The sequence below is a fragment of the Hirundo rustica genome, chromosome 2, assembly GCF_015227805.2.
Source record: "Hirundo rustica isolate bHirRus1 chromosome 2, bHirRus1.pri.v3, whole genome shotgun sequence".
Taxonomy (NCBI): domain Eukaryota; kingdom Metazoa; phylum Chordata; class Aves; order Passeriformes; family Hirundinidae; genus Hirundo; species Hirundo rustica.
In genome coordinates this window covers 31840039-31856540 of record NC_053451.1, presented here as the reverse complement: position 1 = coordinate 31856540, position 16502 = coordinate 31840039, and the positions used below count along the sequence as shown (strand labels likewise).

At 43.2% G+C, this 16502-nt stretch overlaps 1 protein-coding gene across 9 annotated transcripts in view; it reads left to right on the top strand.

The window, feature by feature from the left end:
* The window catches only part of TENM4 (teneurin transmembrane protein 4), a 585909-nt gene extending 572002 nt beyond the window's left edge, over window positions 1-13907 (top strand). For all 9 annotated transcript variants that reach the window (XM_058419235.1, XM_040055308.2, XM_058419240.1 and 6 more), the window contains 2 exons: window positions 4086-4228; window positions 12182-13907. In XM_058419235.1, the coding sequence (XP_058275218.1) occupies window positions 4086-4228; window positions 12182-12940 (902 nt within the window). In that variant the 3' untranslated portion in view covers window positions 12941-13907. The remainder of the gene's footprint in view (window positions 1-4085; window positions 4229-12181) is intronic.
* Window positions 13908-16502: the final 2595 nt, after the last annotated feature.

The window sequence follows — 16502 nt, the reverse complement described above, 5'->3', positions numbered from 1 at the left end:
CCCAGCTCCATTGCCCCTCTCTGGACAAGCTCCAGCACCTCAATGTCCTTCTTGTACTGAGGGGCCCAAAACTGAACAGGATTTGAGCTGTGGCCTCACCAGTGCTGAGTAGAGGGACAATCACTTCCCAAGTCCCTCTGGCCACACATTGCTAATCCAGGCCAGGATGGCACTGGCCAGAATGGCACTGGCCTTCTTGGCCATCTGATCACACTTGCATGGCCATCCTCTGCCTGTACTGAGATAGCAGCGTTAAGGACCTCACTAGCAAATTCTGCCTCTACCATTGGCGTGCTGCCCCCAGGTTTATCTCCAGCCAGCTTGGTTTTATCCCTTTCCCTCTTCAAACTTAGTTTCATACTGTGTGCAACAGTGGTAACAATGAGAAGAGTTTGAGAAGACTTTTTGGTGGGACTCTTTTCTAGATACTTCATATTAAAAAGCAAAGTGCCACAATCACACATCAAGTGTACATATTTCTTGAGGAGATAGAATTAGTTTTTAAATGCTCCTGCTACATCTATCACAACCTTCCCACATTCAACAATAATTGCATTCTCCTGGGTTCCAAGATTTGCTTAATGGCAAATAGAAGTTACAAAGTAAGAATCTTGGGTATTCTATCCTGAATCTGTTTCTAGCCATTAGGATTTGTGCTTTCAGGTTCTTCTGTAGTAATCATAAGGATTAGATCATGGGGTTTTCTCATGAAAAGTTGTTTTCTCCAGAGCTGAGAAGATGATGCCATAAGGGAAGTAAAATATGTCAAAAGATGCAGGCTAAGATCCTATATGTTGCTCTCACTCTGATAATTAAGGCTGGGAGGGAATACCTCAAGATAACTTTTCTTATCAGAAAATGCTTATTTGTCAAAACTGAATTTGTTTATGGGGTAGGGCTGAGCTTGAGAGATTTCTCAGCAGAAACATAAACAGCTTTCAAAATCATCTAAATGACAAATTCCAAAATGTCCTTAAAGAAAAATTCATTTCAGATTTTCAACCTTTTCAACTAAAGTGTAAACTAATGATTCAAAACTGGAAAAGAAAGGCAAGGAGTCAAAACCAAACTGGAGTTTAATTCAGAAATTAATTGGAAATTTTTTCTTTTGAACTGATCTAGTTTTTGAACTGTTGCTTTGTGACATATTAGCAGATTTCTTGTTTTTCTGCTCAAGTTAAGACAGGACAAAATGTTTATTCTAGCCCTGTGTTAGAACAGGTGCACAACTTCCCACATAGCTCTGACAATAAAATCAAGATGTCAAAACCTGATACACTAATATTTTATATGCACTAACTATTTTTTTTCCATGGTCTTTTAAGTTCTATTTTTAGTTTTTCAAGAATACAGACCCCAAATACATTTTTCAAGTTTCTAATTGCCCAGTGCATGGAAGAAGCACGACATGCTATGGGATGAGTGCTGTGACATGAGGCTGCTGCCCCAGCACTTCTTTCTGCTCAGGCTTTCAGGCATCTCGTGGGCAGGACCCGTGATAAGACTGTCGTTGTCATCACAACCAATCTGCCCAGATCTGGACACAGGACACTGCTTTCTGTCCGTCCATTCCCACACTGGGACCTGCTTGTCCTTAGGGGAGCTCTGTGCACAGGACACAGGCCAACACATGCTTTGGTTCACAATGCTGGGGTCTCTGAACTTAGGGAAATTGGAGGTGTGTGGAGGGGAGAGCAGGAGAAGCAGGTATTTATGTTTTGAGAGGCCCATTGTTAACCGTGAATATTTTAGTGATTGTACACTTCATGGCACAGAGCTTTGCTGCCAGCTTCAGCAATCCTGATGGATTGAACTGACATTTCCATTACATGTGTCTGCATTAAGCACTCTTTTTCTTTGCCCTCAAATGAATTTACTGTGAAATGTGTTGGCAGGGTTACTGTAGCCGAAAAAAACCTCTGTGATGTGAAATGTACTTTTCTGTCAAAAAAGTTGTCACTGCCTCCTGGCAAATTAGTATTTTCCCCTCTGTTTTCTCAGCTCCACACCTTCCTCCCATGGTTTCAGGTTGTTTGTTTTGATGGGGTTTTTCTTCTGGGTATTCCAACATCTCTTCCCAAAAAGAACAAACTCCTGTTTGTAAATATTTTGGAAGTCAGTTTTCTGAGAAGTATTAAAAAAACCCCTCTGTAATGGATATTTCCAGACATGTTATCTATTTTTCAGCAGTTTAGCATCCATGCTCTGTATTCTTTTTAGCATTTTTGAAGTGCTTCGGAAATTATTCCTGCACCAATGCTGACCTTCACTGTTTTACTTTGTTCTTCTGACCACCTGGTCCACAATATGTACATCAAAGTTCTTCATTTGAGATAAGAAGGATTTGGAAGCAGGCTGCCTAGCACTAGGCAACAAAATAATCAAATGAGCCTTTTCATTTCTTTGATACCCCCCCAACCTCTCTGTTTCAAGGACACTCCAAAAACAGTCTGTACATTGAGTGAACAGAAGTGTTTTTATTACAGAAATCCTCCCTCTTCCACATGGATCGTCACAAGGGCTTTTTGGACATCTGCCCAATCGCAACATTTTGGCCTGTAGGAAAACAAGCAACAGATAGTGTGTTAGTTTGGCTCCTTATTCTCCAGTCATCTGGAACGGCGGTATTTGCCACTTGCATCCATAATTTCTTTTCCAACCAGTTCTTCAAAACATTCATTTAGGCTCATGGGAATAGAAAAAAAATATTCAAAGATGCATATTTGATTATTTAAATTCTTTTCCGTCTTCAGATTGTTTCAACAATGCTTATTTGAGTTTAGCAAAATGAAAATCAAGCCTTTGCACTTCCAGCTTGAAGCAGAGCAATCGCCCACAAAATTCGAGTTACATCCAAACACTTAAGACTCCTGGGAGCTAATGTTATTTGAACTTTACCTTCATACATTTCTTTACCTTGCAATTGCTATTGTGTGCCAAATGTACATCATATTGCTCAGGGACTGTATCAGGTGTGTCCTCTGCAGGAAAGTGAAGGCAAACAAGGTGTGCTCATCAAATGCTCTGAAGTTAAGGGGGGAAGTGATGCTTATCCCAAGCAGATGTAGGAGTTATTCAACTTCATAATTTTTTCCTCCAGCAGATAAACTTTCATCTGCTATACCTAATAGCTGTGCAATCAAAAATCAAGGAAGACTTTGTAATCTACTAGCAAGTAAATGCAGGAATGATGTCCCAAATGACTGCTTTTCTATAGTGTTCCCTTTAGTGCTAGTGGTCCCTCTATTTTATAAGACAATAATTTATTACTAGTAGCCACCAGTTTTCTCACCATCCATGGTCTTTTTTTAAGGTGTTTGTAAAAAGCAAAATATCTGTCTCATGCCTGCACACTTATTTTCACTATAATGTACCTTGCAGGTAGTAGGAAGGCTGACTATAAATATCACTATAAAAGATGATGTGACTTTACACTGGTTTAATACTTGAACTACAACTTCCTATGAAAGATGCCTGGAAACTCTGGACTAAGATGGAAATCCATGGAAAAAGCAGTGGATATGTCCAAAGCCTCTTCCATGAGCACCTGCTAAATGCCTGAGCTGTCCATCCTGGATGTGCTGGTGTTCTGGCACATAGCTCTAAATTTAGTCTTCAGCTGCAGGCCCTTTGAGAGTCCTCAGGGAGAAAAGGATTGGGGCTGAGGTGTTCCAAGCTGAGTGTAGGACTGGATAATACTTCCCAATTGGCTGGAGCACCTCAGCCTTCAAGTGTGTTGCTGTTGCTGCACTTCTGCACACCTTCAAAGAGTGCTTGGCTTCTGCTTGATGAAGGGCAGACATGAAATTGGCTTTGATTTCGGCCATTTGCTCACTGCCAACGTTTCTGTTTCAGAGCTGGGATAGTGCAGAATTTGGCTCTTGCTGGAGGTGGAAAGGCCAGATTTTGGCACACAGCTCTTTCTAGGGCCTTTAAGAATTCTGCTCTTCACACAAAGTGGATACTCATCATTTTGTCTAGACTGCTGGAGTGCCAGCCACCGTGGAGCCCTCTTCTGGGCCTTCTCCTGCGCACTCCTGCTTGAGAGATCAGATAATCTTATTTATGTTTTTCTTCCCTTCCAGATGTCAACAGTTGGCTGCTCACCTTTGGGTTCCAGCTGCACAATGTCATCCCAGGCTACCCCAAGCCAGACATGGATGCAATGGAGCCGTCCTATGAGCTAATCCACACACAGATGAAAACCCAAGAATGGGACAATAGCAAGGTGATCCATGTAACTCCATATGTATCTCATGCCCTTATTAGGAAACTATCCATTTGCAATTTTGGTTGAAAAAGCTCTACCAGCATGTTGTGAGATGAAGAGTGAGGCTGACCCCATTCCAGTATTGAAATCTGACCAAATAATCACATATTAAGTTCCCTGCTGCCATGTTGCTTTTTCCTGTGGTATTTTCTGATGGTTGCTCAGTGAAGTAGTGTGTTACTGTTTCTTTCTCCCACAAGAGGCCCCGTTATCACATATTACAAGCTAAATTCAAGGCCTTTGCACTCAGGATTTTTCTAAGTTAAAAAAAAAGACAATCTTGATACAAAATAGGTTTATAAAGTTTGGGGGTTTTTTTTTGTTCTAGAAACTTATTAATTCTGGTTTAAAATGTCTTAAACAAGAAGTCACACTACTTCCATAGGAAACTGTTTTGCATTGCAGAGAGTCTCTCCAGAAAGAATTTTTTTTATGATATTAAATTTTCATTTTATGTGACCAGGTTTAATCCCATGTAACTCTGTCCTGCTTTTGAAAATGGTCTTGTTTCCCAAGCCATTTTGGTAGATGCTGGTGCAAAATTCAGTGATAAAATTGGCAAGAAAAAAGCTTTTGCAGCCACATCATTTCCCCATCTTCCTGTTGGAACTTAATCAGCTGAAAGACAGGGGCAGCACTGTTAAAGGTTAGAACATGGGGTGAGGATTTGAGAGCCCTGGGTTAACCCCCAGCCGTACTGCTTATCAGTGTATGACCTTGAAAAAGTTATTTACCTCTCAGAATTCTCTTTCATTTCATAGCCTGATTGTAGTCTGGGGTGGCTTTCATCTGTTTAGTCTGAATCCTCTTTAGTCTGAACTCACACTGGCTGTTGCTTTGTGTTCAAACATTGCAAGAGCAGTGAGGCACCAACTTCGGGAGGTCAGGACATGCTCCCCACTTTTCTGCTAATAAAACAACAACAGTAGGCAATGGAAAATTGATTCCATCTGCCCTCCTAGCCTCTCTGTCTGTGGCTTCTCTGAAATCTTGATGTCCTGCAGCAGATTCTTGAGGTACACATCTTAAACCAGGCAGTCACATTTCCTGAACCACAAAAAGTATCACTCAAAGGTACAGATTCCTGTAGATTGATAGTAGTCAATAGTCAGTCCATCATTGCTGCTCAGCCACATAGCCATGCTGAAAACAAGTTAAAATGTAACAGCTTCAACTTCAACAAAAAATTTATATGAAGTGTCAGTTAATAATATAGGGGGAACTAAAAAAACTCTGCCTTTTGATACCATGACTGGGTTAATGCTTGAAAACTGTAACAGTGCAGTAACCGATTCATGGTTTGGAGCTCAGAGAATCCCTTTTTGTTTCTTATTTCCTTGGATTAAACAATGAAATGCTAATAGAAGTTATTTCTCTAATGAGAAAAAACTTCAGGATTTTTCCTTCTCTCTGCTGGAACACAGTCTCCCTGGGCAAAGGTATACAGGAGTATGCAAACAGGAAAGGCTCACTCAGAGACTGCACAGAAGACCATCTCTGTATTGTTATGTGCTGTAGATAATAACTTTCACAGAACAACCACAGAAATTATTATTATTATTATTATTATTAATAATAATAATAATAATAATAATAATGGTAGTGTTATTATATTATTATTTTATCATTAGTTCATTATGTGTATAATGGTGGGTGGGTGGGTGTGTCTATATATATATATATATATATATATATATATCTTGTAGTGTGCATTATAGTATCATTATTTGACTTATTGAATAGCCAAGTAACTTGAGTGGCAGGTTGAAGTAAAGACTGACCCTTGCTCATACAGGCAGATGAGCTGGAAATAAAACCAAGAAGAGACCTCCCTTCTGTCCACCCATTTAGGTGAATCTGCCTGAATGAGCAATAAGAAGAAAAGAAAGTCTCTATGTCCTTAACAGGTTTTTAAAGCCAGAAGTGAGGGCTGGGCAGGGACCTGTTTGTTGAAAAAGAGCATTATACTGTCATGAAGGGACAATATAGTTATACTGAGGGAAGCTGTCATGCTTCCAGATGAGTCCCTTTGCGCTCAAATGTTGAAAGTGGAATTTAACCATTGCAGGCTGTTTCATATTCTTCCCCTGTGTTATGACAGCAACAAAACTTGAGCATTTTTATTTCAGTCTACAGTTGCAGGATCATGCTGTGATAGCAAGTGGCTCTTAAATGCTGTAGAGCAGGATTCCCTTTCTTTCTGTCACACCCAGCATATTGTAGGCACATATTTGCATATACCAAATTCATTCACATATGATACCTGAACATATGATCCATTTTCTCCTACACCTATCCACGCATCCAGCACTGATGTTTCACATAAAGTTCTGTTCACTCCCAACCCTTCCAGGCATCACTACCTGCTCCTAGACACAATCCAGTCCTCCTTCCACTGGTTGTCTCTGTATTTATTGATGAAACATGTGGAAGAAAACAGAAACTTTTGAAAATTTCACATAGGAAATGACAAAATTAAACCAAAGCAAATGGAAGCACAGGAAACAGTTTCAGTTAATAGGACTGATCACTGAATGCTGTGCCACAATTTCTCATCTCCATGAATTCTGAACCCTAGTTTCTCTGGGTCACACACCTCCTTGTAATAGATAAAAATATATTTGAGCTACTCCTCTGACTTTGCTGATCAAAGCTGTGGCCCAGCAGATTGAGTCTGTTCTTTCTGCAGAGTGGAACAACTAACAGGAGCACAACAGCAAAGCAACTAACATCCATAAATGGCTGCTTCATCTCTCTTCAGAGTGCATAACCAGAGGGCCGTAGCATCTCCTTCCAAAACATTTTTGGTACTTGTCTTGCAGGTCTGGGAGGCAGGAGGGATAATTCTGACTTTGAGCATTCGCCACCTCAAAAACAGCCATCATGTCATAAACCTTGCACTAACCCCCTAAAGCTCTGAAGTGACATTTAAAATCCAATACTCCATTGTGCAGCACTTCCCCCCCTCCTCCCCACGCCTGTGAGGCTGTCACTAAATTGTTTGTTGAACAAGTTCAGTGTTATTGGCCACTGGGGGACTCTGGGTGACCTCTGGCATATTGTGGAACTGCAGCACCTGAATCCAATTTCTCTTCTGTTTTTTTTGTTGGGGTTTTTTTGGTTGTTTTTTTTTTTTTTCTTCCCTTCCTTTTTGTCTTGCTGAGCTGTCAGGTAATTGTTCTGGAGCCAGAACAACTCTATTTTCAGGGAGGGGTGTTTTGGAGTCAGCCCTTGTATCATTATCTACATCTTGTTATAACTACCCTTCTCTCCATCCCGTGGGCACTGTCTCCAGGAAGGGTCCTGTTTTCTGCAGTGCCTGTTACAGGCTTTGCTGGAGAAGTAGTTTTTGGCATCCCCTCTGGAGCAGCATTTTGGAGGCAAGGGCTGCTCTGGGATGCTCAGCCAGGAAGTGACCTATAGGGCTGTGCTTTCTGGCAGAGCTTCTTCCAAGGACGATCTGTTGAGGGACTGGCTCTGCCAGTGTTCATCATTCAGGGAAAGCATCCTGGCATTACAGGTGCTTTGGCCTGGGCTTGGACCGTCATGCTGTCTGCACGTCTGCCCATCAGCCCCCAGTTATGTTTTACAAATGTAGTGGTCAGTTTTCAAAGGATCTAATGCAGGGAAAGGAGTTGAAGTCCCAAAGACACTGAGCTCTTGAGGCTTTATGAAGATAGATGAGAAATCTGAAAAATTATGAGCAAGAGGAGGAGGCAAATCCTCTTACTTCTCCACACTTGAAATCTGCTAAACAAACTCAGCCTTGTTATCCCTCTTCGTTTGTGTACAGTGGCAGGGCGGAGGAGAGACCTGTCCTCTAAGCCCCTGAGTTAGTGCTCCTGTTTGGGTCATTCCCAGCCAGGCAGCATCCAGAGCACTGGCCTTGCTGGCCCGTGGCTCACCTCTGCTACCCCACACATCACCTCTCGACAACCTGCCTGCAGTGCAGCCATGCTGGTGGGCACATCCACCAAGAGACTTGCCTCCAGGTGATAGCCACATGGAATATAGGGAGGAGGTTGATGGCTGGACAATGTCTTTGTTAACAGAGAGCTACAGGGTATATTGAAGGGGGGCTTATAAAAAAGAGGGAGAGCAACTTTCTACTCTGACAAGTAGGGATAAGTCAATTTTTAAATTAAAACAGTAGAGGTATAGATTAAATGTTAGGAAGAAATTCTATACCCAGAGAGCAGTGAGGCACTGGCATAGGTTGCCCAGACAAGATGTGGATACCCCATCCCTGGGACTGTTCAAGGCCAGGTCGGATGGGGCTTTGGGCAGCCTGGTCTAATGGGGGGCACACCTGGCCATGGTGGAGGGGGTAAAAGAAGAGCATCTTTTAGGTCCCTTATAGACCAAGCCTTTCTGTGATAAATAGGAAGGAGTTAAAAATGAATCATATATCAGAGAAATTGTAACTTCCAAACCTTTTGGAAAAAGTAGCTTTCTGTGTTGTAAGCCATATGGTGGTAAGAGAAACACCTATCTGTCTATAATGGCACAAGGATAGAAAGAAACTTGGAAACATGTTCACATATTTCACATCTTGGATCCTTGATGGGAAATTAAAGTTTTCAGTCTCACACTGGAAGGCAGTATTTAAAAACAACAGATGATAGGATCTGGCGATGGTATTTCAAATCCTCAAGAGGTGCTGGCAAAACGCAAGAGGCTATTCAGAGATCCCGGTAATGTGCTGCTCTCCTGAGCTTTGTGCAGCTGAGAACAAATGATGAAGGTCGTTCTCTTCTCTCCAAAGGGCTGTTACTAGATAAAGTGAAATGTCACCTAAGGACATCTGATTAAAAAAGACTGTGAGGAAAAACAAACCCAGCATATTTGTCACTCACATCTAGCAACAAATATTGAAATAAAATAGCAATGAATTCCCTTCTTTCTTCTGTAAAACTGGTTTACAGATGCCTTGGTTTACAGTTGCTAAAAGCAGCAGCAATTTTTAGAGAATAGCAGATGCCACTGCAGCTTTGGATGGAAATTTTCGTTTCTTTTCCTTGCCAGTTCTTTGAAATGAGTTCTAAGGTTAAACAGAAATGGTAATTTCAAAGTCAAGGATACACTGCCTCTTTGAACTACGTATAATCTGTTTGCCTCCACCCTCTTTATATTCACAGCACAGCATACACACTGGCTGTGCTCTGGTTTGCTTGAATTTTTTGGTTGGGGTTTTTTTTTCTATTGGATGTGTTTGCTTTTCCTTTTAACAGAATGCTGCTCCCAAATGCACTCTTTTATCAAAGAAATGCACTCAAAAAGTCATTTCAAAGTCAACTGGGCTTGTTTTCAAGGTAACAGAGATGCATTTAGTTATAGAAGTAGTTGATGGCGAATAGTTAAGTCTGAGCAACCTGGTATAGCGGAAGGTGTCCCTGCCTGTTGCAGAAGGTTTGGAACTAGATGATCTTTAAGGTTCCTTCCAGTTCAAACCAGTCTGTGATTCTAAGTGATGGTGAATGTTAAGCGTTTCAGCTTTGCACATCTCAACTCCTACTTCAGTATGTGAAAAAAAGGTGTAGTAGCCAGAAGTAACCAGTCCTCGATAGAAAACCCTTTGGTTGTGCTTTTGTTCTTGATTAAGACACCTGAAGGTAGGTCTCTGCCTGTGAATTTTCGTATGTGGTGGTGTCCAGATCCCCTGGTTTGTTGGGGAAACCTAATTTGGAGGCCCTCGTAGAGGATCTTTACCTAATAATTTGCTCATAATTGAAAACATACAGCAGCTCATCAAGAATAAGGTGATGAAGACAAAATTGAAGGGGAACAGGGGCAATTTCTGATAGGAATTATCTGTCCATGCCCAGTACTGCCTGACCTCCCCAAGCCCCTTCCCCAAGGTGATAATCAGTAGATGGTGCAATTAATTCCAGGGAGACTCTTTATCACTCACCTGCTGGTAAACAAGGTGATGTATATATAGATGGTGATACATAAGTGATCACAGGACATAGCAATGTAGCACAGAAGACCTGATTTACATCCTTGAGTGCGCAGTGATTTGCTATGAGTGCTGAGAGAGGCCTTTTCTCATCACTGGTAAATGTTACTGAGGCAAGCTGGAAGGGCAGCATGACATACAAAGTGGTAAAGGGACCACCTAGAGTCAACCCCTATGAGATACACCTGAGAAGAACTCTCCATTTAAACTTCTTTGAAGAGGAAATAGCTAATTACCAACTCTGTGCAGTGTGCACGTGTTTAGAACAGTTAAGTGTTTCATGGAGCCTAGAAGCCTAATTGTTCCATGTCCATCATCACTGACATCTACATTAATTATGTCCATTTTTTGCAAAATTAGAGCACTTGTGCAATTGGCAGAGAAGCTGGGCTCAGCTCCCTATCGGTTTGTTAATTATATTGCTCTCTAGGGGGTGTGTGAGATGCCCCACAGGCAGGATGGAGAAAACCAGAAAGAACTCCTTTTTCATAGGAAACTGGTTCCTGCTCCACCTGCTATGCTGTCAATCAAAAGGAGAAAAGGAGAAGGTACACCAGCCTGCTCAGCACTTCAAACAAAAGTAATTTCTGGGAATTTTAATGTTCTACAACTAAAATGTGCTCTTGAAATTGTGTTCCTCTATTCCCTTATAGTTTGCTCTTTCATCAGTCAAAACTGTGCATAACTTTTGAGCGAGCTGCAATGAGCTACAATGAACAATCCTTTTTTTTTTTTTTTTTTTTTTTTTTTTTTTTTTTTTTTTTTAAATACTTTATGGCTCTTCCCTGGAAATGGCCACCATGGAAATGAGGGTTTATTTCACTTCACTCACCATGGTAAAAGTCTTGTGTGAGAGGTCCACACTGAAATGCCCACATCATCTATATTGTCTTCTTGCACCCAAGATGTGAATCTCTATTTCATGGACAGTTTAAGGCAATATCCTTCATGGGTTTAAATTTCCTCAAAATAATTGGAATGGAGCAAACTTTGTAGCCTATTTTTAACCCTGGGTGTCATTACATTATTGAACGAAGCCATTGGCAGCGCTAGGAAAGTTTTGTCATAGAATCCTCTTGCTTTTGTGAAATTTGAGCAGATAATTGTTTGTGAACAGGAGTCTGTAAGAAGCCAGCACTGCCATGAATTGATGGGAGCATTTCCAGAGCATTTTGCTGTAATGATGAGCTGCTGACTCGCTGTGTGCTTGCTCCATTATACACTAACAGCAAAAGTGACTTTGTATTGCATAGGACTGCAAATGATCTGGTTGTTGGCTCTCATCAGTTTTGCTTCAATATAAGCCAAAACATGAACATCAGGTGTGGCTGGCCTTAACTCAGAGAACCTGGCAAATTGTAGAGTGTTTGCAGGAAATAAGTTTTGGATTTAATGCCTTCCTTGAGTTTTGAACAACCGGCTTTGGCCAGGCTGAAATGGACTATGGAGAGGTTATAGCCACTTTGAGGGTCATGCAGGGCCATTGAAGGCAGCACAAGGAGTTACAAAATGGAGTTAAAATAGAAGAAGCTTTTACAAATACTTCCACACTTCACAGAAAATCTGAAAGCATTTGGTAAAGCAGCATGGCCAAGACAAATTGTTTCTTATATGCAGAAGAGCACTGAAACACAACCTAATTATGTGTCCAAACTCAACCCCCACACAACTGAGGCAAAAGAATCATTTTCTACCTCTACATCCTTCAATCTATGAGATTAAACGCAGTTCAGTTTACAGAAGAAATGAGCATTAGGGGGGGCAACAGGTCTCTTCCATGAAAAGGAATTAAAATTTTGAAAAAATGTTCATGATAAGGGGAAAAAAAATAATGGAGCTCCTCATTACTTGTTTCCAGTATGTTCTCCTGCTCTCCAGTATCCAAATAATGCCTTTGGGTCATCAGGTTTCTCTTTCTAATATGTTGTTCTCTTCTTTCTCTCCCTGCTCAGTCCATTTTGGGGGTCCAATGTGAAGTGCAGAAGCAGCTGAAGGCCTTTGTCACCTTGGAGCGCTTCGAACAAATCTACGGCTCCAACATCGCTGGGTGCCAGCACGTCAAGAAGAACAAGAACTTTGCTTCTGGAGGCTCCATCTTTGGCAAAGGTGTCAAGTTTGCCATGAAGGACGGGCGTGTGGCCACTGACATTATCAGCGTGGCCAACGAGGACGGGCGGAGGATCGCGGCCATCCTGAACAACGCCCACTACCTGGAGAACTTGCACTTCACCATCGACGGGGTGGACACACACTATTTCATTAAGCAGGGGCCGTCAGAGGGTGACCTATCCATCCTGGGCCTCAGCGGCGGGCGGAGGACCCTGGAGAATGGTGTGAATGTGACAGTGTCCCAGATCAACACAGTGCTGAGTGGGAGGACTAGACGCTACACGGACATCCAGCTCCAGTATGGTGCACTGTGTCTAAACACGCGCTACGGGACCACCTTGGACGAGGAGAAGGCACGCGTCCTGGAGCTGGCCCGACAGCGTGCTGTCACCCAAGCTTGGTCCCGGGAACAGCAGAGACTGCGGGATGGGGAGGAGGGTATTCGCTCATGGACAGAAGGGGAGAAGCAGCAAGTGCTAAACACGGGCCGGGTACAGGGCTACGATGGCTATTTTGTGATCTCAGTGGAGCAGTACCCCGAACTCTCAGACAGCGCCAACAACATCCACTTCATGAGACAGAGCGAAATGGGCAGAAGGTGACAGAGCGGGTCAATGCGGTGACTTCTTGCCAAAGACAGCTACTCTTTTGTGGCCACTTACCTGACTGTGTTGTACTCAATCCTTTTTCTAAACTGAACAAGGTGGGGGGGGAGGAAAATAGGAAGAGAAGGAATAATACGGTTGCACTGTAACTCATGCAACATACTTTTTTCCCTCTTTAATTTGGTCTTCACGCGTTTTTTTGCAATGAACAGAAGATATATTTTGCTGTAGTGTGATCACAGTGAAATTTACTGTCTCTTGTCCTTTTTTTGTTTGTTTGTTTGGGGTTTTTTGGTTTTGTTTTTGGGTTCTTTTGTTACTTTTGCCCCCTCTTTGTGAGGAATTTGAAGTGGGGAGTCGTCAACGTACGTCCTTAGGTGTAAGTGCGGAATGGGTGTCTGTGCTAACTTGTGTCATCCTAACCCTTTCTGATTTGGGGCAGGGACATAGCCTTCCACCTGGAACAGGGGGAGCCCATGGCGCACCAGAGAGCTCTTCCCAGAAAGAAAGGAGACGGAAGACAACGCTGATTCTGATACTCTGAAAGTGACCGTCCGAATCATGTGCCTCAAAAGAGACCTTACAAGTAGTTTTCACGTTTCGCTTGGGACATAAAGTGTTTCTTGGGGGCTCCTGCTGAGCAGAAGTAGATTATAGAGGCAAGGGAGCTGATTATATTACCTTGCAAGATAATTTTCTTCCTTCCTGAACTGGAATAAAAAAAGATAAAAATCAGTCTTTTTTCATTATGAGAGTAGATACTCTTTGGGGTTGTTTTGTGTGTGCGCAAATCCTGGTTTTAGTTAAATAACCTAGCAAAAGCCAAGAAAAGGTACTCCTGCTCTATTGAGAAAAGCTAAAATAAATCCTCTCATACGTAGAGCTGTTCTATAGCTGGATTTAATGCACCCATGTTGTACATTTGCTAATGACATAACTTCATTAAATGTATAGTGTTTCAGTACATGAGGCTACGTGTTTAACAGTCCACTGTGCTGTATCTGATAAAACCAGTTAATTTTTAGGAAGCTGATTTGAATTTAAAAGTAGTTATAGTATCCCTGTGACATACCACTGAAAATTAGAGCCAAACCCTGCTTTTCCTGATTCTGGAGCTTGTATTTATTGGCTGGGAAATGCAGTTTGGAGTAGCATGCTGGCAAGTCGTTTATGACTACGGCAGATAAATGTCTCCTGGGGACTTTGGCAGCAGGGATTTTAAAATGTTTAATAAGTAGCAACAGCTTGTGCGTGGTGGGACAAGAAGGAGAATATTGAAATCTACCCTCTCACTGTTTCGTACATGAGCTCAAATTTAATGGAGAGCCCAGTTGACTGTTAGCAGTGATGAGGGGGAGGTTGAATGGGAATGCCCACTACAGAGAGGACCAAGTGCTTTAATAAGAAACTGCTGACAAAGTTGCTCGGCATGCTAATGTAATTTTTATTCACATAACCTCTGTACGCTGGTATTTGCAAGAGTCCTTGAAATTCAAGGGAGCAAGGAGATGAGCTCAGCATCCTCTTCCCTGACGAAAACAGTCCTGTGCTGTTCCTGCAGGCAGAACTGTTACCCCACCTCTCAATGGAGCTCTGGCTGGAGGTGGCCAACCCTGGTCCCAGACAGGTGTCTCTACCACACTGATACCTGCACGTGTCCTGACTCTTAAGAGCTCTCTTGTGTCTCTCGGGGAACCGCTCAGTCCTGATTTTTTTTTTTTTTTAATTCCATCCACTTCGGCTTTTCCCAGTTCTGCAGAGACATAACCTGAGACATGCAAGTCCATGCCAAGGCTGTTACCTTACTTGGAGTCCTACAAAGCACCTGTGTACTCAGAGGCAGCTCTTCTGCACCCATGCCACCACCACTGCCATCCTCCAGCAGAGACTGACACTCCTCTGCAGGATCTCACCCCCAGATACAGTGGGGGTGTGTGTTGGCCATGCAGTCCTCGAGCAGCGAAACATTGGCAGCCCAGGTACTCTCACGGTTTCTCCGTAGATGCCGGCTGCCAGCTCCGTCTGCCTTGTCTGTCTGTTCCTGGGTGCCTGCCAGCAGGAAGGTGGTGGGATAGAAATTCCCCTAGCAGACTGTTCCTCCTCCAGTTCCAAATCCCTCATACCTCTGCCTGCGTGGCCATGACCAGCGGTATGGGTTTGATTTTCTGGTCGTCTCTCCTGCTTGCAGCAAGGGTGATGGTGCTGGTGCCGTGTCCCAGCGCTGTACTCTGAACAACCCCTTGCAGCACACAACCTTTATTACTTTGGCAGGGGTGAACCACAGGCAGCTGGAAAGGGTATCCAGTTCTGGCAGAGCCAAGTGGGAGAAGACGTGTTGGCCAGACCTGCTCCAGGCTTTGGCAAGGGAGCTGTGGCTTTGGCAGCTGCCTGCCAGGGATGGTTAAAAGGCCATGGCATTGCCACCTGTATGGCTGGTATGAAGTGCTTGGAAGCCTGGGTTGTCCTGAGGATGCACAGGTGGAGCTCAGGCAGCGTTAGCCAAACCAGCAGTAACCACCTACTTGAAGGAAGCAGCACCTTCTTGCCAGTGCTGTCCAGCTCCCTGCTTCCCCCTCTCCAAGTCACACCAAGGACAAATCCGTCTTAAAAACTGAAACTTGTGATGGCTGTGAGTGTCTCAAACAGCATGAATGGAACAAAAAGAGACCTGCAGGAAGCTGGATCAAAAGGTATGAGCCCCTGGTAAAGACCTGCAGGGCAGAGAGAGCTCGATGTGCCTCCCATTAACACTGCCCCACTCCAAGCAGCTCTGAAGAGATGCGGTGCTTCTGTATCCATCCCCATCCATGTGTTACAATGGTAAGAGGAGCAGTGCAAGAGCAAATGGTCCATGTTGCCACGGAGCCAAGGAAAGGGATTTGAGTGTAAAATATTCGTACTGGAACCCTGCCAGCCTGAGATGGCACCTCTACAGCCTTATGCAGACTCTTCAGGTTATTACATGAGCTAATGACTTTGAGGAGTTCACCTGTTTTTCAAGAGTCTCCCAGTCCCACCATGCTTGTCCAGCATGCCCAGAGGCAGGAGCCCAGAGTTCTGTGCCATGGCCAAGACCCTCCGGCTGCATTTCTCTGCATCCTCAAGCAGCACTGGTATGTGACTGCACCTCTCTGCCTGCCAGGTCTATGAGGGTCTTCTGCTGGGCCTGCAGCTGGTGTGGGAACTATGGACATTGTGTCAAAAAAGGGGAAAAAATATATATGTAAAAGTATATATATGTATATGTTGCACCTTTCTATCAAAACAAAAACTTGAAAGGGATGTGCTATCTAATATTGGGGACAAACCTGTCCAAAGATGGTTACTACATTCCTGAACCTTCAGCCTCTGTGAAAGCTTTCCACTTCACCTAGATGGCAAAACAGTATTTTCAGTCCTGAAGCCCTAAATTTACCCCTGCATTAGTGAAAAATATTTTTTCTACAGGATCTCAAGGGCATTTCCATGGAATGGGCTGTGAACACAGAGTTGTGCCCTCATCAAGAATCTGCACTCCTCTATCCACAAGAATTTCCACTCTACTGATGGCCCTGTAGTT